Source organism: Psammomys obesus, unplaced genomic scaffold, assembly GCF_907164565.1.
Source record: "Psammomys obesus unplaced genomic scaffold, mPsaObe1.curated_primary_1811, whole genome shotgun sequence".
NCBI lineage: Eukaryota > Metazoa > Chordata > Mammalia > Rodentia > Muridae > Psammomys > Psammomys obesus.
The window spans coordinates 12,591,376-12,617,992 of NW_026588752.1; the positions used below are offsets into that span (position 1 = coordinate 12,591,376).

The window sequence follows — 26,617 nt, forward strand, 5'->3', positions numbered from 1 at the left end:
GGATTTCTCTGTTGTTTCTAGAGCCTGAGGGCTATAAGGACCCACAGGCCATGTTTCATCTGCTTGTCCCTTGGAACATATCAGAATTTTATCAAAGTGTACAATGCATTAGCGAAAAAGTTCATGTCACATGATTTGTGAGTTTTTCTCTTTTCATCTTCATCTAAAGGGCTTATTTGGGAGTTCATATTGTAACATTTATTTTTCATGTGTTTCTTTCCTGATATCTTAATCTCAGAGAGCTCCTACCTGTCATTATTCATAATTTATGGCTATTTGTTAACTATTTGACCTCCTGAATCAATTATCTCTTTCCTTTGAATGTCTTTGAGCCCATTGATTTGTCTATCTACTTCAGACCTGTGGCCTTGAATATGAAATATCTCTTCATAAAGATATCAATCTTATCTTACAGCAGTAGAGGACAAATCTCATTTGTTTTCAGATGCCCCATAACAATGCTGGATCCAACAGCCTCTCTATAATTTTTTTTTCTTTTACTATTCAAAAATAAACATACTTATCTCCCTGGAAACAGAAACTTTCTTTCATTCTCTTTTTCTTTCTTTCTATTTGAGACTAGTTACTAAGTATAAAGATAATTAAGGTAGGCTGTGTCTAGCCACCCTTCTCCTTAGGAGGTTTTAATTAAAATACCATAATTGAACATTGCAGGAATGAGATTATTAGGTTTATTTAGCCATTTCCAAAATTATCATGCCTCTGGTATTTAAATCATGTTCATTTATATTCTCATCGTAATTGCTGGAGTTCCATTGTCACCACAGTCTGTTGTTGGCTTTTGAAAGGCCAGAGGCCAGTTGGGAAGCTTAATTTGAATACTGGAATTAATTTATTTCAACATACTCACAAGGCCATTGGATATTTTTCCTCTGCACTCTGCCGAGTGCTTTTTTTTTTTTTTTTAAATCAGAAAAAAAGAAACACAAGAGTGTTCTCCCCTTGCTAGTGTAGCTTACGCAGTCCATGTCTTGGCCACTCCTCTTACCTCCTGAGGTTCTCAGGTTCCAGGATTTTTAATTCTATAGCAATAAAGAGCATCATTGAAGGTGGGGTTGTTTTTTTTACCCCCAGAAGAGACAGAAAAGCATTCAGCCAGATATTGTTCCATAGCCCTGTGGTCTTATGTAATTTTTTTAATTTTAATTTTAATTTTTTTCTTCACAATTTATTCATTATATGTCCCCATTGAAGCCCCCTCCCTCAGCTCCTCCCAGTCTGACCCTCTCTCCCTTTTTTCCCCTATCCCCTTTCCATTGTCCATGGAAAGGGGGAGTTCTCCACCATTGCTATCTGCCCATAGCTTGTTAAGCCTCATCAGGACTGCCTGGATCCTTTTCCTCCATGGCCAGGCAAGGCTGCATCACCTGACACCAATGATGAAAGAGCAGTCACCCAAGTTCATGATAGAGGCAGCCTCTGCTCCCCTCACTTGGAGATCCACTTGGAGACTGAGCTGCCAATCGGCCACATCTGAGCAGGGGGTCTAGGTCCTCTCTACGCATGGTCCTCCGTTGGTGCATCAATCTCTGCAGGACCCCTGGGCTCAGATCCGTTAGCTTTGTTGGTCTCCTTGGGAGCTCCTGTCCCCTCCATGCCCGTCTATCTCCACCCAAAGTTTGACCTTGAGTCTCAGCATCTGCTTCAATGCCCTGCTGGGTGGATCATTTCAGAGGACCCTCTATAGTAGGCTCCCATCCTGTTTCCTCTCTTCCACTGCTTCTGGTGTCTATCCTGTTTGCCATTCTAAATGAGATTTAAGCATCCTCCTTAACCATCAACTCTTCAGCTTCTTCATCAGTGTAGTGGGAAATAAAGAAACAGAGCCTGAACCACAGGCTGAACTCAGTGAGGATCAAGAGTTATCACATATTCAGGGCACTGAATGCAGCATAGTTCTCATTTCTTGGGTGCTGGCTGCTGTTATCAGAAAGGTGTCCACTCTTTACATTTCCATGGCCCCATCTGAGGCCAAAGTCAGTGATCTCTGTCCATCATCTAGGCAGACAAACCTGGGCATTGTGATTATAGACCACCCTGTTTTGCCAGATAGGAGAAGAACAAAGATGGAGTGACACCTAAGCAGGGGCCAGCTTCTCATCAGAGGTCCCACTTTCTTCTCTCTGGCACTAGGAGAGGACCTGTATGGTCCTCCCAGGAGGGATCACTAATGCACTACTGTACCTGTGGCCACAGCCACAGAAACCTTCCTGAGGAGCGGCTTAGCTGGGGACCGTTCCTGCCCCATCCCCTCCATGTGCTCCCTGGTCTGAGAAACCCGGATGTTTGTGTCATGCAGGGAAGAGCTAGTGCTTCCAGCGTCCCACACACTGCTGTGGCCAGGCCACAGCACTGGGTTGTAGGTTTTGCAAGCGCTGAACTGCAGGAGAAAAATGAACTTCAATGATAGACGCCATCGTCCAAGGTCATTCCATCTCCTACTCAACACCTGATCCCACTTACCACAGCCAGAACACTCAGCACTCAGAAAGGGAGCCTTCCCTCAGGGTCACCCAGCAGTAACTCCCACCTAGCTGGGGGGGGGGGGGAGACCCCCACACCTCTCCCAGGCTCCTAAGCCAATTCATTCGTGTGCCCTTCCTTATCATCCAGGGTGTGTTGAATTAAGTTCATTCTCTCTTGAGGCCTGTTTTAGGCAGTGAGAACTCAGCAGTGAGACTATTAAAAAAAAAAAAAAAAAGGTCATTGCCATATAGAATTTATATTCTCAGTCTGCCCAGAGACAGCAAAGGGGTGGGACTTCCGCCATCACTTACAGACACCCAGAGCCTTTAGGGGACTGAACCTGGTTCTTCAATCATTCCTCAGAGGGAAGTGCTTGCAGAGGGAGGGGATCTGTCTTTCAATCACATTGAAACCTGGAGTGTTTAAACAAGGAGGTAATGGCCTCACCACAGTAAGGTGGTGAATGGCTGCCTGGGGAGCTGCCAGCCCAGGGTGCTGACAGAAGCTATAATTACCGTTGTTTTCTCTGTGTAATTAAAGGTGTTGTTAGTGGCCTGGTTAAGGAGTGTTTTTCACAGTCTTTTTTTTTTTTTAAGTGCCTTCAAATGTAGCATATACCTTTTTTTTTTTTTTTTTTTTTTTTTTTTTTTTGACTCAGAAACACATAGGGAAGACCCAGGCAGTTCCCAGGGACTCCCAAGTCTGGTGTAGAATTAATCCATTTCAACCTAGAATTGAGAGGGGCGCCTTTGAAACACTCCACGTCACAAGCTCCTGTTGCCAAAGGAGCCCTTTAATTTGGTGCTTGCCCCCTCCCCAGCTCTTCTGAAGCATACCGTGCAAGTAGTATTTTGCCTTCCCAAGAGAGGGACCATCTTTAGATCTTTCTGTCCTAATGGGTGGACTTGCCAGGCTCAGACCAGCACTTCCTACTACAGGAAGCTGTCCAGGGCATGACAGTTCCCCTGGCTCAGTCGTGTGCATTTTACCCCTTGATGTAGAAGGCCTGGTCTGGCAGTTTTCCTTGGGGAAAGTCATCTACACTTCAAAAGCCCTGGCATCCGAGGCCAGCTGTTCCCAGGCTTCCTCCTGTTGATGAGGGTGATGGGATGGGCTCCCTCCATGCTGGGTCCTCTGTGTGCCTTCCAGGAGGGAGACTAAAACACATCTCTAGGTGCCCCATGCCTACAGCATCCATTCTTCTGGAGGTCAGCCCCAATGAGGACCTCAGAATTCATGCCTTGCTGCGGAGGTGGGATCAGAAAATATCAGTGCTGCTGCTTACCCAAGAACTCTCTCTCTCTCTCCCTCTCTCTCTCCCTCTCTCTCTCTCTCCCTCTCTCTCTCTCTCTCTCTCTCTCTCTCTCTCTGTCTTTCTCTCAGACAGTTGGAGGCAGGAAAAGGCCCAGCGACAATAACCCTGACTCTAGGAAGCTCTTGCCCTGTCAGGCAAGATAAATGGTATTTATCCACCCACTGCCCCTGCTTCATGACAAAAAACATGCTATAGGTTAGGTACAGTGACACCCCCCCACACACACACACACACCAACACTTTACAGGTGAGGAAAATTGAGGCACAGAGAAATGTAAATGAAGAGGACTAAGATCCAAAACTGAGGCTGTGGTGTGCCATAAGCTGCCAGTGACAGTGACGCCCCTGCTGACTCTGATCCTGGCTTTCTGCTTTGCCACTTTCTCAGAAATAGAAAGGCCTTCTCTGACCTTGCAGTAAAGCCGGATTCCCTTCTCTCTTAAGAGTGTGTTTGAGTTTGGGCTCACATGTCTGAACTGTTCCGTGGGACCTTTTTGGGTCCTCTAGTGTGTCACTGGTGTCTCCAAAGTCCTTGTGTCTACACACTTTGTCAAACATCTTAGTTAAGATGCTGTCTTTAAGTTTTGTTTTGTTTTGTTTTGTTTTGTTTTGTGTGTTTGTATGATTCACAGGGCAGTAAGAATCTTTGGTCAGTGAATTGGCACTGTCTGGGAAGAACAACACTCTAGATTGAGCTTTAGGCACAATCTGAGCTTCACAGAAAGATCCTCTTGGGGCTGTGGGCTCTCCTAGATATGAGGTGTGGAATTCTCCACTTAGAACTTTGGTGTCCAGATGTGGACTTGCCTCAGGCTAGCTGGTTTCCTCATTCAAGCTCTGTAACAAGAATCTGTCAGGATTCACTTTCTCCAAACCAAAAGTCATTTCCTCTTGCAGATTTTTTTCCATCTTACCCATTTTACCTGTATTCAAAAGTGCGGAGCCGGATGTTCCATCTTTGAGCAGTAAGGGAATCTGTAGAGTTCATCTGATTTCGCTCACAGTCCTTAGCTCAGAGAAAGATCTGGAAAGACAATGAGATGACAGTTGCTGGCTGCACCCAAAGACCACAGGCTGAGGACCCGAATGCCTCTGGGCTGGGTCCACGTGTGAAAAACAAACCCATGTTTGAGATTCTTTCCTCGCTTGGAGGTAGCAATCAAAGCAGAGAAGTGTTGCCAGTGTCTTTAAAACATTTCAATGTATTTCTTGCATTTATGGTTTGATGTGGACACCAAAGGGAGTCGTCGGGGGAGGGGGTTCTTGAGGACTCTTTGAATCCTGCATTGAGTTAGTAGTGAAATCTATGTATGTTTGGTCTTCAAAATAAACTCCTGAGATACCATCTGCTTTGGCTTTTAATCACATTTAAATGAGCACTGATTCCCAGCTCAAATGGAACAAAATGCTCATTTTAAAAGCCGCTTATCTAGTAAGTTTAATTTGACTCTTCCCTGGACACAAAAGATGGTTGGATATGGCCTTGGTATCACTTCTGGTCAATGTACTGATACTTTGACAAGATGCCTCCTGCAACTGGGCAAGTTCTGCCACTTTTAGCCTCCTACACCCAGCGACTTTCAGCCCTAGAGTAGAAGTCATATCTACTATCTACATCCCATCACCTGATGTAAACAAAAATTCCAAGGTATCATTCAGATGCTAGGCACAAAGAGAGAGTGGTCCTTGTGTGTGTCCTTTGGAATCTGATGGCATAGTTCCATTGTGTGTGTGGTGTGTGCTGGGAAGCAGCATGATGGGATAATGAAGCAGCTGAGATGACCCACAAACAGTGGGGTCAAGGGCAGAACCTCTTTCATGTCTCCCTGAGGAGGGAGATACTAGTTGTTGGTGATTCACCAGCTTGCTCAGCACTAAAGCTGCATGCCTGGGAATCCGAGCAGGAGGCTCAACACTGGGAATCTCCTAATAGTGGCATGAGTTGATCATTATGTTCTGGCTCCACAGGTCCCCACTCAGAGGCTCCGGCCTGTAATGCCAACTCCCTCTCCTGCCCTTCTGCTTGCACATGCAGTAATAACATCGTAGACTGCCGAGGGAAGGGATTGACGGAGATCCCTGCCAACCTGCCAGAGGGCATCGTGGAAATGTAAGTGTCTGTTTGCCTTTCCTCAATCCCTAGTTAGCTAATCTCTCTGATTCAGGCAGTCTCTCAGTAGACTATCAATATGTTGGGCTGTTAAGTGTGGCCATTGCCATTAAAAACACCCAGGAACCTCTCTTCTCTAGACTTCTAGGTTTTCATTAGTGTAGTGGTCAAGAGCATGGACTCAAGAATAGAGTCAGCAAGCTGCAGCCTATAGGAATACACCTACCATCTATATTACAAATAAAGTTTTATTGGGACACATGCATCTCTGTCTGTTTATGCTGTCTTGGCTGGTCCCTCAGGGCAGTATAGAGTAGTTATAACCAAGGACTGCATGGCACACACAGCCGAAAATGTATTCTGCCTGGTTCTTCTCAGAAAGCTGCCAATCCCTGACCAGGGGTCAGACCATGTCCTTACCCTGGATCTCCTGATCTGTTTGGCATTTGGTAAACTCATTCTCCTTATTGTCTTTGGTTTTCTCACCAATACCTGATAGTTACCATGTTACATTTCAGTGGGTCTTAGTGAAAACCAAATGAAATACTGTGCGTGAGGCACTTAACGAAGGTGTCAATACAGGGGCTAGGGACTTGACAATGGTGGCGGTAGCAGAGGAAGGAAAAGCTGAACTGGCCTCATAGCTCTTTGTCATATCATATGAGATTTTTGTCCTTTAGATCTTTAGGTAAAGGGACAAGAGTGTGTATGTGTGTGTGTGTGCAAATGTGAGACTTTGCAGTAAGATGTGTCCACATGGCTCAGCCTCATGAATTAGAAAATGACCAGTGTCTCACGCTAGGACAAATAGAGTACCAGCCAGCATTGACCTCAAGCCAGCTCTTAAAGGCTCACAGCTGCATTCGTTTCCTATCTTTACGGTTAGCACTTGATGGAGGCTTCGACTGGAACCTATATATGGGATGAAATTCCTCAAAACAAAAGTCATAGATTCCCTTGCCTCGCAGCCAGATCATCTCCTCCTGCTGTTCTGTCTCTGCCTCCATGTCCCCTGGAAATATGCTTCTGCTCTCATTTCATTCCAATACTTGGTCCATTAGCCACTTCATTCATTTGTGTGTTTGTGCAGCAGTTTGTCTGTGCTTGAAGAGATAGAAACAAACAGTGTAGACAAAATGTCTGCTCTTGTGGCCCATGTATTCTATAGAGAACAAATAATAAAGTAATTCGAGTGATATATTTAAAGGTAACTGGTATGGGGATAAAAAAGAAGCAAGGAAAGGAGTTGAAGCAAGTGATGGGGTAAAAAAGAAAAAGTGGCCATCAGTGAGATTGTTAGAGGGGGAGGGAGTGGCATGTGCAGAGGCCCTGAGGTATGAGTGTGTCTGGTATACCAGGAGGCCTTTGTGACTGGAGTAGAGGAAACAAGGGGGAGGTATTAGGAGCTAAGGTCAGAGGGGAAATGGGAACCCCATCGTGGGGCAGTTTAAGGACTTTGCTTGCACCCTGCTTCAGAAGGGAAGATGACACACATGGTCCACCAAAGTGGCATTCTAGTTTGTTCCTTCATCAGCTTCGCCAGCTCTTGTCTGATTCTCTGCCCCAGGCCCACAGGGCACAGGCATGTCTGCACCACTCACTGCAGGAAGGGGGCTAGTGGGTAGGGAGGGCTTTCTGCCAGCCACGCCCTGTGAGGCCATCGCACAGTTGCTTCCACAGCCTTCCCTTCACAGCACCAGCAGTTGGGTTGGTCACGCTGTAGCTGTCCACTGGACCCAGAGAGTGCCGTCTCCTGGAGAGTCAGACCCACCTCTCCCCTTCTGGCTTCTTCCTCTTGTCCACCCCCATGTTCCTGCTTTTCTTTTCCTGTGCTAGTTCTCCTTCATCATTGGCTCCTTTCCTGGTTCATCTCCCTCTCCTCCCTAGCCTTTATGATCTTTCCACTTCTCTCCCACTGCCCTGTCTTTCCTTGCTTTGTTGACCCTGTACTCCTCTCTGTCAGGGGTATCTGCCCATGTCAGGGTGGAACTTTGGCCCCTCTCAAGGGAAATGTTCTGGTTAGAACAGATGCCTGCCCTCACATCCTTACAGATCCCATCTTTTTCATTTTTTTTTCTCTCCTTCCACCTGCCAGGTTTTATATCTTGTTCTTTGGCACCTGGAAACCTTCCTTTTGGCCAAGATCCTAACTCAGTCTAAAGGAAGGGGTCAGGTTAGACCATCAGACTGTATGGAGGGACACCACCCCAGCTCGGTCGATCTCCTTCCTTTTCAGTTTCCCATCTGATCCCCAAGTGTGAACCTCACAGGTCAGCTCAATTCTTCAAAAGTTCAGAACTGCCGGTGCCTACAATAAAAGCATACCCTCTACAGGCCCGGGTGATTAGATTTTCTCCTGGACATTGAATATTAAAACTTATGTTGACACACAGGATGTTAATATGAGATGATTCCTGAGTTCTTAACCACAAAAAGTTAAAGAGATAAAGTCAAGACAATCTGATGTTTGTTTGTTTGTTTGTTTTATTGAGCAAAACTGTCATTTTAAAGCAGCATCCAGACTTTGTTCTTTCTACTGTTCCCCCAAATTCCATTTATTTTACAAAATGATGGGAACTGCAGACAGAGTATGTGTATACATTATATAATATACACACATACAGGTTGCCTTTTCTGGAAGTTTTATAAAAGATATGTAATGGCCTAGCCTGTAAGATCTGAAATGGAATGGACAGGAATGGACAGCCTAGGTAGGGTCTTCCCAAAGATGAACAACAGCCAAGTGAAGGTTACGATGGTATGCTCCAGCAAACCGCCATGCTACCTCTGGCCTTGCTTTGTAGCCACTGGCAAATAGCTTTTCTGAGCCTTGATTCTCTCAGCTGAGAACGGCGGGCTGCTGGTACTTCCTCAATGGTTCATAAACAGCATGTGTTACGAGATGCTTAGCATTGTGTCTATCCCACAGAATATGCTGCCAGCAGGAATCATTATTTCACAGCTCTAGCTGCTGCAGTATCCTGTCCTTCATTCTTAGTGCCAACAAGAGTTAGTCCTAGGAGGCACCTTTTGAACAGGGGCCTCCATGAAGGCAGTCAGTTCTTTTAAGAGTTATGTTCAAGCCGGGCGCACACCTGTGATCCCAGCACATGGGGAGGCAGAGGCAGGCGGATCTCTGTAAGGCTGAGGCCAGCCTGGTTTACAAAGTGAATCCTGGACAGCCAAGGCTACACAGAGAAACACTATCTTGGGGGTGGAGGGGAGTTACAATCAAGAGGATTGATTGCAGACAGAGGCTAGCCACACACATACAGTGTGATGTGAACTAGAGAGTAGCTCATCTTCATGCAAATGTATGCAGACATGGTAATGAGGTTGCCCCTGCTCATTGGGCCCCCACCGTCTACCAGATGGATCACACAGGACTTCTCGCACTGTGCTTGCCTCGTTCTCTTCCGTGATGAAATGAAGCTGAGAGATTAAAGCAGATGAATTAAGTCCCCGTGGTTCATGGAAGTTAGTTTGAATGGTGATGTGTAAGAAAGAGTGTGAGGTAGGGAGAATCAGCAGTGCCCGTACCCAGGCTTGGGTACCTGTGTGGTAGCCCAAAGTCTCTGAGACAGATAAACTGTGTCCTTGTAGCAGGGAGAGAACACCAGCAGGTGCTCTAGTAAGAGGAGGAAAGAGGAACAGAGTTCAAACAGGATGCATCTCGGCAGAAAAGGTGTGTTTGATTTATCAGCCCAGAGACATAGAATCTGGCCTTCTCTGTAATATCAAGAATTCTACCTCTTGCCCGTGGCCACCTATAATCCAGATTCACATCTCCTCACTTAGGAATGCTTGGCATGGTGCCACACTCCCTACTCCCTTTCTCAATCCGTAGCCATTGCAGACTCTTTTAAATCGACTTAACCTTGGGAAACAGTCCACACTCCCAACATTTGGAAGGGGTGCCTATCTCTCATGCAAAGCAGCCTGGAAGACTCTTTTAGATTTTTTTTTTTTTTTTGTTTCAGAGAAGTGTGTGCTGGCCTCCTCGCATGCCAGAGCCAATTTCTCTAAGAATAGCTTTCTTCCAGAAAACCCACAGTGAAAGGGTTTGCTGTAGATTTTCCTCGAAACTCAGCTCCCATCAAGGATACTGTTCACATAGCTCCCTGGTGTTTCTCTGAACTGGCTCCAGCCTCTGACCAGAAAATTTCAAGGAAGCACCAGAGGCCCACACACTTCTGTTCTTGCTCTGCAGACACCCTCCTGGGCCTTCAAAAGCTCTAGACCGTCTGTGTGAAGAATACGGCTCTGTCCCCTCCGTGTTTGCTCTGAATCCCCACGTGCTGTCCTCTCGTGTCTTAGGTCCTTTGCTGCGGAAGGAAAACAATTTGATGAGGACAGGCTGAAGATAGGCTTCAGCCATAAGTGAACATCCAGGAGGAACATACAGCCCCGGTACCAACCTCACAGTCAGATGATGTGAGGAGACATTGGCCGAGCTAGACTGGAGATTTACAAAAGTGGTATAGTTAAAAAAACAAATGACCAACCAGTAGCTGGAACACTCTCAAAATCAGACATCTTGGATACTGTAATGTTTCTGAGGCACTGGCCTGGGTGGGGGTTGGAGATATGGTACAAAGATGGGGAGCAGATGCTAGCAATATGAAGAAACTGATCAGGACACAGGATGGTCCAGGGGTCAATGGTCTTGCACTTGAAGCCTGCTTTTCTCTTACTTCAGGCACATTTCTTAACATCTTGTGTCTGACTCAGGAGTCCCTTTTGGTAAATGCAAGTTATTATACCTACCTAGAGACTTCCTAGGAGGATTAAGCAGCATGGTATGGAAGGTTGGCATGGTGTTTAGAAGTTACTAAAAACGGAATTAGATAAGCAAAACCCTATTTGTGGATGTGACATGAGAACATGATTTAGTCTCAAATTCCTACACTGATAACATTTTCTTAAGATTAAAGAGTATCCTCTGTGAGCATCTGCACACACGCATCTCATAAGAAGAGGGAGTCTGGCGCCGTGCCTGCTCCTACCTCCGAGGTCCGTAGGCAATGCCAGGTGTTCTGCAGACAGCCCATTAGAGATGGCATATGTCAGATTCGCCCACATTCCTCATCTTTGCTTTTGGCCAAATGTATGAATTAAGTAGAGGAGACTACACCTCACTGCTCAGAGCAAAAGGTAAAGAACGGAACCACAGAGGCTGGGCCCAGGGTACACCTTGAAAGGGATCATCTTCAGTCCTATTCCAGGGATAGTCGAGTGTCAAGAACTGAACCTCTGAACCCTGAGTTCTTCTTGCGTGGTCTCCAAGCAGAAGTCTCAGGATAATTTGGGGAACAGATAAGCATGGGGTTTCCTTTCCTCCCCCGGATCTGGATATCCTAACAAGCACTCTCAAGTCAAAGTGCTCGGGACGTGACTCGGCTCATTAAGTACATGTGGCTCAGTCTGAGGATCTGAGTTCGGATCCTCACAAGCCACATGAAAAGTAGGGCATGGCAGCCTTGGGGAGGAACCAAAATAGGCACATGCCTGGAGCTTGTTGGCTAGTCAGCCTACCTGAATCCACGAGCTTCAGGTTCAATGAGAAAGCCCAGTTCTAAAAGTAAACACGGAGCCCGCTGGAGGAAGATGCCCAACATCGACCTCCAAATGCATGTGCACACATAACACGTGTACATGTGACTTCAAAGAGAGAGAGAGTTTTTGACCCAGGGAGAAACTAAGAGCAAGGACGATTAAACTCTAACCGGCAAGGACTAAAAAGAATAAAGATAGTTTCCCAACCCTGAGGTCGGTGAGCCTAGAGTTAAGGAGCCAGTTATTTGGGTCATAGCAATCTGGCTTCCATTCATTAGCTACTGATCTTAAGCAAAATGACCTCCTGGACCACTCCTTTAACACAGCAGAGCAGCACTGCCTGCTTCATGGCACTGGAGAAAGGAATAGGTGAGCCCGAGTATGAAGGGCACCCTGTGTGCCCTGTGTGTGACAGTCAAGAGTCCTTCATAAATGCTGGATGTTCATCACTGCCAGTACTGTGTCATAGCCCCGACATCTCTTTTATAGGGTGACTTATAAGGCATAACCCCCATACTAGACATACCCCTGCAAATGCCATCATGGTGACTTATGGATTGCCAGAAATATAGCGTGTTCAGTCACATGTTTGCAAATGACATCATTAAGGGAGCACCTGAGGAACTAGGGCAAATCAATACAGTGTGAAAACGGCTGAAATCTCCCCATCAAATGTTCCCATTGTTTCTGCTGATGCAGGAAGATGTTTGGATGTTTGATTTGTATGTTTGTTTTTATGCTAGCTCTATTAAATCTGTTTGCAGCCTGAAGAATGTTTGCCAGACAAAGCAAGACACATGTGCCAGTTATGAGAGCCCTCAAACAGCTGTTGGCTTCAGACAGTTCCCGAAATGTGACAGATTTTTGCTAACGCTGAGGCTGCCTTTTGTTCTTTACGATGAAGTATTTTCAGTGGGGAACTCGATTGCTGTCTCCTTGTTCCAAGCTGCAGGACAGGTGGCGTGTTCAAGCTCCTCGAGGTCCTTGTTCTGTGAGACCGTGTCCCCACGTGCGTCTGCGTGTATGCATGTGCACCTCTCTCGCTCTCCTGACGTGAGGGCCATTTTTCCTGCTGATGAGTTGGCAAGAACGAGGAGAATAATGGTTCAATAAAGCCTGGTGGTTGAGAGTCAGGCCTTTGGAATCAGATGAACTTGAATGGAAATCACTGCTCTAGCTTCTCCTGACTTTGGACCAGTGTCTTTGCCTCTCTGAGCCTCAGTTCTCTCATGTTTAAGGCATGGTGGTGCATACCTGTAATCCTGGCACTTGGAAGGCAATAGCAAGATGATCATAAGTCCTAGTCCTGCCTGGGCTATATAAGGAGATTGTGTCACAAAAGAAGGAAAAAGGGTAGAAGGGAGGGAGAGAATGGAGGTGGTAATAATTTATCGATGCACCTCCCAAATGTGTACTTATTAAATTTGACATGCAGTGTAAAACTCAAACTGGGCCCAACATATATACACTTGACACGTCAGCTCTTAATGCTATCTATACCCTTGCTTTTGCTTTCTTTAAGGGAATGGGCTATTCACAAGTACTCAAAGAGTTCTCACTGCCTCCTGGGAATGCCAGAACTTTGTCACTCCATTCAGGGTCCAGTGGAAGGCTGAGAATACAGATAAAGCCCATTCCCAGGGTAAGAAACTCTGAGGAGTGCAGGCAGGATGTAAGCCAAGGTCTCTACCGGGGTTCATAGACTAAGCTTGGAGTGATTTGTTTCTTGTTCAGACCTCACTCCCTTGCACTCCATTTGCATATGATATACGCATGAGTGGGATACTTCCAGGAGCCCCCATGAAAATCCTTGTCCTCAGATGCTCAAGTCCATTATATAAAATGGATATGAACTGTGCACATCCTCCTATGTACTGTAAGTCCTCTCTCGAATACCTAACAGTGTCAATACTGGGTAAAGCGGATGTTAGGCTGTATTGTTTAGGTAATAAGGGCCGGAAAGTCTCTCCATGTTGAATAAGATGCCTTTTTAGGAATATTTTTAAAACACAGTTGCTTCAGTCTTTGAACGAGGAGCCCATGGATCCAGAGAGCTGAAGAGTATTCACCTCTCTGTCCCACCTTCCCTTATCTCTGAGAGCCTACCCACTGAACATCTACAGCTATGATGTCAGTGGGTCTTATGCCACAGACTTTCCCCTGACTTGGAGAAAGCCTCTTTTCACCCATTTTCATAAATATGGACAAGAAGTGTAGCCAATGGATAGAAACAGGACTAATCAGTTCCACCACTAACTAGCTTTGTTCTCTTTGACAAGCTTTTTGATCCCTCAAAGTTTCCTTTGCCTTGTCTCCCCGTGGGGCCAGTACAGCTTTGCCTCATAAGAGTAAGGGTTCACAGAAATAATCAAGATAAACAATACCACTTTATTAATAATAGTACTCTATAATAATTGTCTTGATTTTTATAGCAGTGAAACTCCGTTTTGTGATGGGCCGTCTTGAGCTCGACTCTCTCAATAGATTCTTAAGGTCCTTGGGGTCCGGTGTCCCATCCTGCTCATTGAAGGACCTCTTCCTTAGTACTTGCCAAAGTGGAGGCTGGCTGGTTGTAAACCACACAGATGTTTCTATCCAACGTTGCTTCACATACATGGGCCTCTAGCTACCACAAGGAGCCACAAATTTACCTGCACGAAAGCAAAAAGGGTCGCCATCCTTGCAGACAGTGGTTCTCTCCAAAAGCAGCAAACTATGACATCCCTTTCCTGAGTGGCAGGTGACTCACAGGATGCTTGGAGAGTTTATGTTGCCCCCAGAGATCCTCAGAGCTGTTGCCTTGTCTGAGAAATCCCTGCTGAACTCTCTGCTCAGTTGGAAAATGAGAATGTCCTTGGAAAGTCTGTCAGGGGAGCCTCTGAGGGTAGCTGATTCCAGTAGCCCATGGTCCCACAGTCCCTATGGCAAGCATTGGTTATTTACCACCAACCAGTTAGCCAACTGGGCCCCTGTCCAGCCTGCCTATGACTGCAGTCCCAGGAAAGTGCCCTCCCTACCCCCTCCGGCAGGGCACAAAGACATTGCTAACAGACCTTGGCAGTCTCATTTGTAAACCGTGTTCATCCAGCAGCCAAGAATGATCTGTCCTGATGCTCCCTCTCCTCTCGCCCTCCCTTCCTCTTTGGGCTCCCACACGTTCCCCCTTCCTTTTGCCTAGAGAGTGATTTGTCTGTGTTATGGGTAGGCCTGACAAACCATTCCACATTAGCAGCTGAGATGTTGTTTGAAATGGGAAAATTGCTGGCAAACTGCTCCATTAGCGGTTCCAGTAACAAATACTCTGTTCCCCCAATGAAGATGAGATCGTGGAGGCACAAATTAATACGACTGTCTCCCCCACTCTGCAGCAGGGATTACTCTTCAAGATGAATGGGTCCTTCCTGCCAGAAGTGTGCATCCGCTAGACACCGCCTCTAAGGGAGCTGGTCCCTCCCCTCTCTCCCTCTGGCACCCCACATATCCTCTCTAAACAATCTCATTCTCACTTCTCTCCTCCTCCTCCTCCTCCTCCTCCTCCTCCTTCTCTCTTTCTCTCTCTCTCTCTCCTGTGTGTGTGTGTGTGTGTGTGTGTGTGTGTGTGTGTGTGTGCGTGTCTGTATGTGTCCCCAGTTTGGGGAGCAGCTACGCCAAATGAGAAGCTGATGAAAAAATCTGCACCTGAGGGAGAAAAGAGATGGATGGGGATGAGATGCTAAGTCCTCAGCCTGGGCTCGGGTGTCATTCATCATCTGTAATAGAGCGTCCCACCTGCCGCTCATGTCTGTTTCCCACTACACAGGTTCTTAGTGGTAGGAAGGCATTTGAGAGATGAAATAATAAGACTGGAAAGGCTCACTCACTCCCCATGGATGCTTCTCTTCCAAGTATGTTCTGGGGCACTGGGCCTACAGCATCTCTTATTCCTCCCAGAGTCCTAAGAGTGGAAGCACTTGAGAAAGTTCATGTAAAGTATGAGGTACACATTCCAGCAGCAATTCAAGGGTCCAGCCTGGACCCTGAGACTTGCAAGGTCTCAGAGAGCTGATTGAGAAGTATCAGGCAGAAAGCCTAAAGACTTTAAGGCTGTTTCTCCTCAGTATTAAAACTGCCTAAAGGAGTGCAGGTGCTGACAGTCCTGCCCATTAGCCGTGTGGTTGAGATGTCAACTAGTGACATGGTTTCATGGCAGGGAAGCACAGCTGTCCCATGGTCCATCTTTCTTCTTTCATCTCATTCTCTTCGTGACATCGACTTTTTCAACACTCTGCTTGATTGCTTCCTGTGTTCTTCAGAGAAGAACACAGCTGCCTCCAAAGGTAACTGGTAATAAGCAGGCATTGAAGCTCTTGGAAAGCCCTCTTTCCAGCTTTCTCTGTAGGCCAACACCTAAACACTGTGGCTGTTGCCATGTTTGTCCTGTTTTCTTCAACCAGGACATGTGCCTTGGGCCCTTGTGCTTTGTGCTAAGAGACACCATCTTGTCCTCAAGGCCAGAGAATAGAGCAGCCCCTCAGTGGTCTCTTGTTGATAAGTGGTTGGTCAATCGACTCTTCTCTTCTCTGTTCTCCAGACGACTGGAACAGAACTCCATCAAATCCATTCCTGCAGGAGCCTTCACCCAGTACAAGAAACTGAAGCGAATGTGAGTTTCCCTTGGGAAGAATTGATCAGAATGTTTCCATGGGGAAGGGGTGGATGGGTAGAGGGCTTTACAATGAGTAGTAGGCATGCCACCCAACCGATTGATCATAGCCACTCCTCTCAGAGGGCTCTAGGCTGTTCTCCTGAGATTGTAAGAAACTGTTATATGTGTGGTAAGGTTTGTAAGCTCCAGCATGTAGAGCTAAGAGCCTCTCTGACCAGTAAGATTATCCTTGTGTGAGAAGCAGATGAGTTTCCCCTCCCCCAGAGACATATTGGCCTGCTTTAATGCCCTTGGCTTTGGTGATAACACCAGCAGTGTGATAGTGGCTTCACATCCTCCTGTCCTGCCACCGCTAACATCCTTACAACTATGTACGTGCTCATATAAATGGCTGCTACATGCCAGAATCTGGATAGAGCCATCAACAAAAATAAAAGTTACATTCATGGAGCTGCCACTTCAATTGGGAGAGCACAGACAATGAGGAAATAAATAGCAGAAACTGATAAGCTAGCCGAGCGTGGTGGCGCACGCCTTTAATCCCAGCACTCGGGGAGGCAGAGGCAGGTGGATTGAGGCCAGCTTGGTCTACAAAGCGAGTCCAGGACAGCCAAGGCTACATAGGGAAACTGTCTCAGAAAGAGAAAGGAAGGAAGGAAGGAAGGAAGGAAGGAAGGAAGGAAGGAAGGAAGGAAGGAAGGAAGGAAGGGAGAAGGAAAGAAAGAAAGAAAGAAAGAAAGAAAGAAAGAAAGAAAGAAAGAAGGAAGGAAAGAAGGAAAGAAAGAAGCTGTCCTAGTCAACAGTGAGGGCAAATGAAAGGCATGGAAACTGTGCATGGTAGCTCATAGCCAATGAGGAGGAATAATCAAGGGGAGGTGAGAATTGTTGGGAGGGGTGGGTAAAGGCTAGGTCACATGAGCAATTGAGACCATGGTAAAGGCTTCCCCTTCTAAGGGACACCTACTAGCCCTGGAGGTTATGCCCAACATATAGGCATACGGTTTAAGATCGTAGTCATATGAATTGACCATGGTCAAACCCACCATCCCCAGAACCGCAGTTACTAACACCACATCCACCATTACACAATGCTGGTGCTGTCAGCATGCTGTGTCCTCCCTACCATGGCAGCCTGAGACTGCATTCCTGCATCATCTCTGCCATGGAGGACAGTATCAATCACATGATGGCCTTAAACCTTCTCTGTGAGCTCCTTAGCACTGAAGTATTTGAAGGGAGGCAAGTGGGACTCAGAAGTGACCCATCACAAGGGTTAGGGTTCTAGAGGGTGGCCCCTCTGCCATTACCATGTTGGGAAACCACAAGCCTGACCTTGTACTCGCTGTGCTATTCTCATTCCTTTGGAGAATGAGAAACAGGCATGGCCTCCATCCTGTCTCTCTTTGTATGCCAGGCCTGTTAGCTGGCTCCTCTGGAGTGGGAGGGGCATGTATCAACAAGGTCTCCCGATTCCTTTCATGTTAAAAATAAATATGCCCACGAAACAGTGGCATTAGTAGGCTTACCCTCAGATCTCAGGAAGCCAACTTCCCATCTCCCTGGAAAGCCAAAGCAAACAAGATATTCTCCTAGTACAATTCCAAAAGTGGAAACCAATATAATGAGCCAGCTCAAAGCACAGGCTCCTTCCCTCGCCTTGGCAGCATCCTCTCTGAAGGAGCTGTATAAATATAGGCCTTAATATTTAAAATCTCGGGTCATTAATCTCTTGGTATTCCTGCTTCTCCAGCCCGCTCTCCATGCACCCACCCCCAAATTCATTTTTAAATCCCAGCTTGATTATGCAGCCAGATAGTAATTTTGGTGAAAAATGACAAGTTCACTTACTGCCCTCAACCTATAGCTCCTGCATGATTTAAGTCACTGTTCTAATTTTTTGTAAAGTCCAGGTAATTTAGGGCTTGGCTGTGTTTTACTGTCGTTTCTCCATCCTATTGGAGTTGCCATGATTGGCACATTCAAAATTCATAAGACCTTATCAGTCATGACCTGGAAAGTGAATTTAATTTTTGATCACTCCTGATGCTACTGATATTTATTATGTTGCCCCCCAAAAGGGGTGGTAGGAGGAAAAAGAATCCAGTTAAACTTGCTTAACTAATAGAACTTCAGAAATATAGACTGTTATTTAATGGTGTAGGCTCAGACAAGTCTCAGATAAGAATGGATTCAGCCCATAGTAATGATTTCCTCATAGATGACCATTAATAGTTTATACATAATATTTAACAAGAGGAAATTCGCCCTTTCAACTGTGGCTGAGCACATCCTGGTCTCTCTTTAAAAAACAGAATTATCCATGAATCATTAGCTCTACTCCTATCCATTTTTCTAATGATATCACAATATTAAAATAAATACTGCCAGGGAAGAACCCATACCAATATAGAAATGGGGTACTGGAGACCATTTGCTGGTATTATGGACTTAATTTCCTGGCAACTCTAACACCTGAGGGGCAACTCTGTGCTGTTCTGCTAAAACGGTGGTTTAAGCATTCTTTGAAGCCAAATGTGGTGGTACAGGCCTGAAATCCCAATTCAGGAGGTTGAGGCATGTAGATGGTGAGTTTGAGGCCAACCTGAGCAACATAGCCAGACCATGTCTTAAAAACAAAAAGGTTCTTTTCATTTGAATGCTCATGGGTAGAACAAATCTTCTACAGGTTGTAAGACTTCCCAGTATCTTACTCTCTTATTCCCTGCTTATCCCTTATATGTATTTGAATTTGCCTCCTCTGTTCCAGCCTTGAAAAGCCACTTTCTCTTAGTCATTTCATTTATAGCCCCAAGGGTCTGAGTGGGTCTCTGTGTTTCTAAATTCTGAAATATTTCTGGTATGATGTAGGGATCGCCTGCATGCACATTTCTTATAGATTTAATACATACACAGATTTATGTTTTTCTGGTGCCCCTAACATCCAGATTAACAAATCTCTGGAGTTTGAGCCCCAGCTGAGACTGAGTGTCCTGTGTTTAGCATAGTGACATCAGGAACAGCCTTGAGCTGACAGTCTTGACATACAGTTATTCATTCATTACCCGAATGTGTATGTGAAGCCCTTGGCGGCTTTAGATCCTTAACCTCTCAAGGGTGGTTGTTTCTTCTGCAAACTTACTTCCTGTAAGTCCCAAACAGTCTCACTTATACGTCGAAGTAGTTAGGGTTCTACCAAATGCCTGACAGAACCAGCATAAGGATAGGGGGGTCCATTCTGGTTAGTTTGAAAGGACACAGGGGTTGGAGAGCTAGCTTGGCATTTGAGGTCAGTGGCTTCTCTTCCAGAAGATGTGGGTTAGATTCCCAGCACCCACGTTATCGGGATCCATCTCTAACTACAGTTACCTGACACCTTCTTCTGGCCTCTGCACATACACGGTGCACAGACATACATGCAAGCCTAATACCCATGCACATAATTTTTTTAAAACTAAAATGGCTGTTGTCCATCATACTGGGAAAGATATAGAAAGACGTAAGAGGGCCATCTTAGTCAGTAGTCATGAAGCAGAGAGGGCGGGATGCTAGTCCTCAGCTGGCTTTCTCCTCTCCCTTTTATTCAGTCAGGGACCCTAGCCCATTGAATGGCGCCACCCACATTCAGGGTCCATCTTCTCATCGCAGTTAATCCTGTCTTGCAACACTCTCACAGACACAACCAGAGTGTCTCCTAGGTGATACCAAATCCAGTCAGGTTGACAGTTGAAATTAACTATCATCTACATGAATCCAAATTTCCACCTCAGAGAAACAACAGGTAGGATGACACTCTAAAGGCCAATGTGAAGATGGGGTAGTGCCAGAGATATGTTGGTCCAAGGATACAGAATCTCAGTTGGGCAACAGAAAGATGCTCAAAAGATGTATCCTATACCATGATGGCTATAGTTAATAACAATATATTGTCTACTTGAAGATTTGTGAGGGTTTAGAGTGTCCTCACAAGATAACTTTCAAGGTTTCAGATATGCCAAATGGCTTAATTTAACCATTCCACAGTGAGAAAATATTCCAAAACATTACAAATATATAAATGCATACAATAAAAATTACAGGGAGAAAAAGCCTAAGTGGTCACCCCCAGGATCTAGTACTACCAAACTATCACGTTCCTATTTCCCAACATCCATCACTTCCAAACCATAAGATATCGCACCTCGTGTTATCACCCAAAAAGGGTTGGGCCCCGAAGTTCTCATTGTGAACTGAGATTCCAATCTGTCCCCCCATAGCTGAGGCAGGGATCTTTCCCAGTGGATGAGGGACTTCCCGTATGCAGGAGGTCTGATACCACAAACGGACATCCCACGAGGGGGAAGGACTCAAGATGGGCATCCTCTCTAATATGATAAGACACTGTGTGTTGTTCTAAAATGCTTTGCTAGGCAGCCACCCTGAGGGGTGAGCAAGATTAGGATAATCCAGGGTATTTGCTTGTTAAGACCCTTACACAAAATCGGGATGCTGAAGAAAAGCCCAGTGTAAGCTGACGAGTTTGCGAGCACAATCTGGATTTGTTTGAGGCAATCTCGTCAGCTAAAGGGATAAACCAGACAGTTGTGCAGAAGGGGCCTTAACCTGGGAACATATCTTTTGATTTACAGGCTTTGGAAGCAGGACAGAAGGGGGCAGAGGTCTAGGGAAAAGCTGTTGCATGGCCTTTTCCAGGGCTGTTAAATGAAGGAGGGAGACAGGACAAAGCTCCTCCTTTTGTGTGAGTTTAAGAGGCTGGGCAGCCGGGTGTCTGGCCTCACTGGAGACCATCATTTACGAATCTCCTCAGATGTGCTTTTTTCTCAATATCCACTTGTCTCCTCCTTGTTGGCCTGTGAAGACCTCAGACCTCCCTCTCCCACAAAAAAGGAAGGACCCATTGATTTATTTTGCTGAAGGAAGAGAACTGGAGGGGTTTCTTGTCACAGGAAGTTGGTGCGCCTCTCCTGCCAGTGACAGGAGCCCAAAGGCCAGCCCTGAGCTAATAACTCTGAGGAAAAGAAATCCCCTTCCACAAGGGCCATTAACAAGAACCTGTGGCCCGGCTCTCGGTGGCATGCTGAAATCGTACAGCAGAGGGCTACCTGCACCTGTGACACCAGACTGGCTATTGTACCTGCACCTCTGAGACCAAGCTAGCCACTGCACCTGCACCCTTGAGGCCAGGCTAGCCACTGCAGCTGCACACTTAAGGCAAGGCTAGCCACTGCACCTGCACCTCTGAGACCAAGCTAGCCATGCACCTGTACCTTTGAGGCCAGGCTAGCCACCGCACCCTTGATGCCAGGCCAGCCACCATATGCCCTGTGTTTGGAAGCTTCTGCTACACGACAGTAGTTCTCTTAATCTCTGGATGTGTTGTTATCTCCCCGGGCTTGTTCCCAAAAGAGGCGCATTCTCAGCCAGTGACACATCCATGTCTCAAAGGTGTTCTTTGAGAGTCTTGTGATTTGCTTGTACCACACAGCTGAGAGGAGGCATCATCCTTGCTCAGAGAGCCTGCCAGGTCAGGGTTGAGAAATGACTGGGGAGAGGAAATACCGTGGATCTTTTTAGATGATCATCACTACTGCGGTACAAGACAGGAGAGCGATGCATAAAGGAGCCTGGCCTGGCCTTTGGTTGGGCAGGGTCCATGCTGCTTTGTCTGTACTGTTAAATACTTGATAATGGCACCTGAGACCAAGACCCTGGCTTGAGGTTGGTTTTGGTTTGGGGTTCACTCTTTGTTGTTGGTGTTGTTTGGTTTTAGGTTTTGGTTTGTTTTGGGGGTGGGGGTTGGTTGGGGTTTGGTTTTGTTTCGTTTGCTTCATTTTATTAAGACAAGGTGTCCCTGTGTAGCACAGGCTGGCCTCCAACTCCTGATCCTCCTTCCCTAACCTCTAACACCCTGGGATCAGAGGGCATCAGCCTGCCCAGCATCCCCAGCTCCTGGATGTGGCTTTACACCTAAACAGTAGTGACCGACATGGTCATAGCCTTCTGTGCCAGGCAAGACTTAGGTGGCTGTTTCTTAGACCCAGAGAAGACATGCAAAGGCAGCACACGGTACCCCAAGGCAGTAAGAGAGGTGTTCTTTAGGCATGGCCTCTTGCGCTCCGAATAAAAAAACTGCGTGATTGATCAGTTAACCTGTACCAGTTTTGAATGGCTGAACTGCTGGGTGCGTACTTCAGGAAGAGCATTATCACACCTGTGAGCCATGTTCTCAGACTCTCCCATTAATGTTTTCAGAGACATCAGCAAGAATCAGATATCGGACATAGCTCCAGATGCCTTCCAGGGCCTGAAATCACTCACGTCGCTGTAAGTGGGGCAGGGGTGGGAGGCTCGTCCGTATTTTTCACGAGGTGTTTATCAAGGCTTTATGTTCCCTCACCCACTTGTGGCAATCTGGTAAAAGAAACAAATATTTCTTCGGGGGAAATTGATCTTGGGGAATATTTCTACAGCTAACATGCATTATTTTTATTGATTAAGTGCCGAGCAGCTTTCCCAGTTATTGGCTTCTAATTCGAATGCATCTTTGACTCTCACCTCACTCCCCCTCCCAGCTCATGCTGCGCAGGGCTGTCTCGGGGGAGATGGGGTGGAGAGAATGGTAATGTATGTCTGAGGTGAGGGCCGATGGCTCACCACCCCTCCTCCCACAGTCTGTGGCTTTGTCGAAGGAGGGCAGTGTTTCCTCTTTCTGGTGTTTGGGCTATTTCCAGCCTTGTGGTCCTTGTTCAGAAAGGATCCACTCCATCCCGTCACCCTTACTTTCTTGGATTTTCATTTAGCCTAGTGGTGAGGTACAAACCCTCACCTACCAAGAACCGCTAGACTCCCAGGCTAAGAAGGTGTGGGGTTTTGCCCTCATTCCCTCAGCACCTCGCATGGGTGATAGGCAAACCCTTGAGCCTTCTCTGCATGTTTCCTGAGGCAGATTGGAGACAGCGATCCCCTCCTTGCCTAACACACTTGGTGACTGACATGTTACGGTAATAGCAATAATTGGTACCATTCATCAAGCAACTGATTGTGACCAGGAGGTACGATTCTAGGAGTGTCAAAGGCTGAATCCTCTCAAAAACAAAGCGTGGCATCAACTTCCGTGTATCTAAGCCCCCTAACTGTTTTTGTCCCCATCTGTAGCCCTCAAACTGGACCTGGCACATAGTGGTTAAAGAAAAGATTCAGGGCTGGGGAGATGACAATGAGAACAGTACCTGCTGCTCAATCATAAGGGCCTGAATCTAGATCCCCAGCATCTCCATACAAGCAGAGCACTAGGCCCAGGAGCAGAGGATCTCAGGAGCTCACTGGCTAGCTGGTCTAGCTGAAACGGGATGCTCCAGGTTAGCTGAGAGACCCTGTCTCAAAAAGAAAATGAGAAGCAATCGAGGGAGCTAGTTGACATGAATGTCCGGCCGCCACACATACAGACGGATGAGCAAACTTCCCCCTGACACCCCACCCCTATAAACACATTCACTGGCATACATCTCAGGGAGGAGGGGGGAAGACAGAGAGCATGCTAAAGACATGAAAAAACATTTTTCTAAAAACACACTGATGAGTGTGACACGTAGGATTTGAACATAGGATACAAACACAGGGTGTTTGGTCTGGAACTGCTCTCCTGATCGCTGTGCCGCACAGCCCTCTCTGTATAATGTGGGAAGTGGAGCATCAGCCGCCGTAGTGGCTTCATCAACTCATATATTTCTATCATCTGGTGCCTTGTTCCCTTCGACACCCCAGACAACAAAGAGGGGCGCTCACAGGCACGCTATCTGTGTTTTTTTCTTCTCCACAACCTGTTTGCCTAGTTGATGAGCGTGTGGGTAACAAGGTGCCCATATCTTCCCATCCTACTGGGCAGGGGCCGAGGACAGGAAGTCCCTGATTCAGCTGGTGTCTGCTGCCTGCTGAGTAAATTAGTTTCATTTATCTAATAGAACATCTGGCTGGGATATCAAAGACAGGGCCTTGTGTGAGATTAGTGTCTGCTTATTGTGATGAGTGTCACAGAGTAGAAGAGACAGAGAGGCCCCCTGCCCCCAGGATCCCAGCCCAACCTTTCCATTCCCCTCGTCTGGTCTCCCTTGGCCAAGATTTGGGAACAGTCTGAAGATGCTGGGATGATGCTTGTCTTGCTGAGGAAATTACCAAACAGGAAATTGGCCGAGCAGTAGTGAGCTGGGAGGTGCGGACCTGGTAGTAAGGGAAGCACCTCTCGGCTTTTGTTTATCCATTCCTCCGCTTAGTAGGTGCCTGCTGTATAAGTGAGCAGTGTTATAGGCATTAAGAATGTGACCAGGAACTGAGTAGCCCAGCACCCAGGGCTCATGAAGCCGACAGTGTAGGGTAGAGGGGTAGAGAGACTTTAGCCCAGGCCAGTTGATACATTCACTCAGTGGACATTCATTGTACTACAGGCATGGGCATGCTCTATACCCATCAAAACATTCAGGGGAGTTCAAGGAAGAACATGAAAACCAAGCCTAAAGGGGCTGGAGGCATGCCTTAGCAGTCTCCAGGCTGTTCTTCTAGGCGAGCTACGTTCAGTTCCCAGTGCCTACCTGACAGCCAGCCGTAACTCCGGTCTCAGGGGATCTGACCTGCTGTTCAGGCCTCTGCAGGTACCAGGCACACACATGGTGAACAGACATACAAGCAGGCAAACCACCCATACATATAAAATAATGAAAAAATAAATAAATAAATAAATAAATAAATAAACTAAAGCTAAATAAATGCGTAAGTAATAACATAACATAAAATAAAGTAAGTGCTAGGGAGAAGCAAAATGAAATAGTAGATGGTAGAAAAAATCTTAACTAAAACATTCAGGAGACTTCTCCAGAGGGAGGCATGCTGGGGCTCAAACGTAAAAGGCTAGTGAAGGTAATCGAGGCAAGGCCTCGGGTGGGAAGCCACACAGGTCCGCAGGCTGGCACCCTTGAGGCTGATGCGCAGGCCAGTTGTTGACCCATCCAGCTTGAGGATGTTTCATGCCAAGGAGTGGTGGGCTACATGAGGACCCTGACCCCAACATCCCCACCCCCGCCTCCAGCAGCTTCTGCCCCTCCAGAAGCTCTGACATCCATTGAGATGAACAGGCAGTGGCGTTACTACATTTGGCACAGCGAGCAGTGGGACATTAATATGAATTACAAATGTGAGCCTGTGCCATCATGCTGACTTCTATTTAGTCATTAATTTGTTGAGGCATTAATGAAACACACCCGCAGGCTGATGGAGAACTCACTCTTCGCTCCCAGTGGCTTCTGGAAATCGGCAGCCGTGGGGGAGAGCAGGCGACTGTTTCACTCTCATTCACCGTTTCTTCCTCCTAAGATTTTGCCTCCTCAAATGACTGTCAGCCTAGATTCTGGATCTGAGTGGGAATTAAATAATTACATAGTCCATGTACTCAGACCTGAGAAGAGGTTTTAACAGAAAGCCAACCAAGTGCTCTGTTTCCTGATCAAAGAGGAGGCTAGACCCCACAGACATCAAAGTCTGTCATGAGAGAGGACCGGAGTCTCAATTCCAGGTTTGGAGACCTGCTGAGCACTGGGCTTGAAAAGTAAACCCCTATTCCTTTCCCAGGTTTCTCAAGTCACCAAACATAAGGCCTAGAAATAGCAGGCACCAGTGTAGGGGTGAAAGATGAAATAAAAAAAAAAAATCTGAGTCCTTCCTTCTTAGATCTGAAAGAGTGGGACAGGTGGATGGAGAATGGAAGCTGCCATCATCTGAGACAGCGAAACTCCTCAGCCTCCCCATTGAGCCAGGCCTCAACTCAGCAATGCCTGTGCCATCTGGAGATACACACACACACACACACACACACACACACACACACACACACACCGCATACCCAAAGCCCTGCTGTCTAGAAGGATGATTAAAGAACTCAGCTCAGGAATTCCTAGGATGCAGGGGGATATTAAAAGGAAACATTCTGTAGGCTGGCTCAAGCCTAATCAATACCCATTGAAGACACCGGCTGGACTCCCATGCTGCTTATTTACTGTGGGATGTGAGTCACGCTCGCAGCTCAGGAGGTACTACAAAGGGCTGGCTGCTTCTTCCTTGTGGGGGTGATGGACTGGGCTGGGCTGGAGTGCAGCAGGATAGAGCCTGTCGTACCTCACCCCCAGTGCAGGATTTCCTCTGAGCTGCCTTCCTCTGTCTCAGTGATACGAAGACGGGATGGAGGTGGTAGACCAGAAAGGCAGGTGACCTGAGATCTTGCCCCCAGAGCTGACCTCCTTTACATCCTGCTGATCGTGGTCATCTGCTTTCTTCCAGGGTGCTCTATGGGAACAAGATCACAGAGATTCCCAAGGGACTGTTTGATGGCCTTGTATCCCTGCAGCTGCTGTGAGTAGGAACTGTACTTTCTTGCCTCCCGGGACTGTTTTTGTAGACGGAAAATGTTAAGCCATCCTCTGGAGCGTTCTTTTAACTTTACGCCTATCATATGGGGCACCAA

General features: G+C 46.7%; 1 protein-coding gene across 1 annotated transcript in view; it reads left to right on the plus strand.

Moving 5' to 3' along the window:
* Slit3 (slit guidance ligand 3) overlaps nt 1-26,617 on the plus strand; it is a 591,521-nt gene that overhangs the window by 456,912 nt on the left and 107,992 nt on the right. The window contains exons 9-12 of the mRNA XM_055604618.1: nt 5,771-5,912; nt 16,039-16,110; nt 22,363-22,434; nt 26,434-26,505. Coding sequence (XP_055460593.1) covers nt 5,771-5,912; nt 16,039-16,110; nt 22,363-22,434; nt 26,434-26,505 — 358 coding nt within the window. The remainder of the gene's footprint in view (nt 1-5,770; nt 5,913-16,038; nt 16,111-22,362; nt 22,435-26,433; nt 26,506-26,617) is intronic.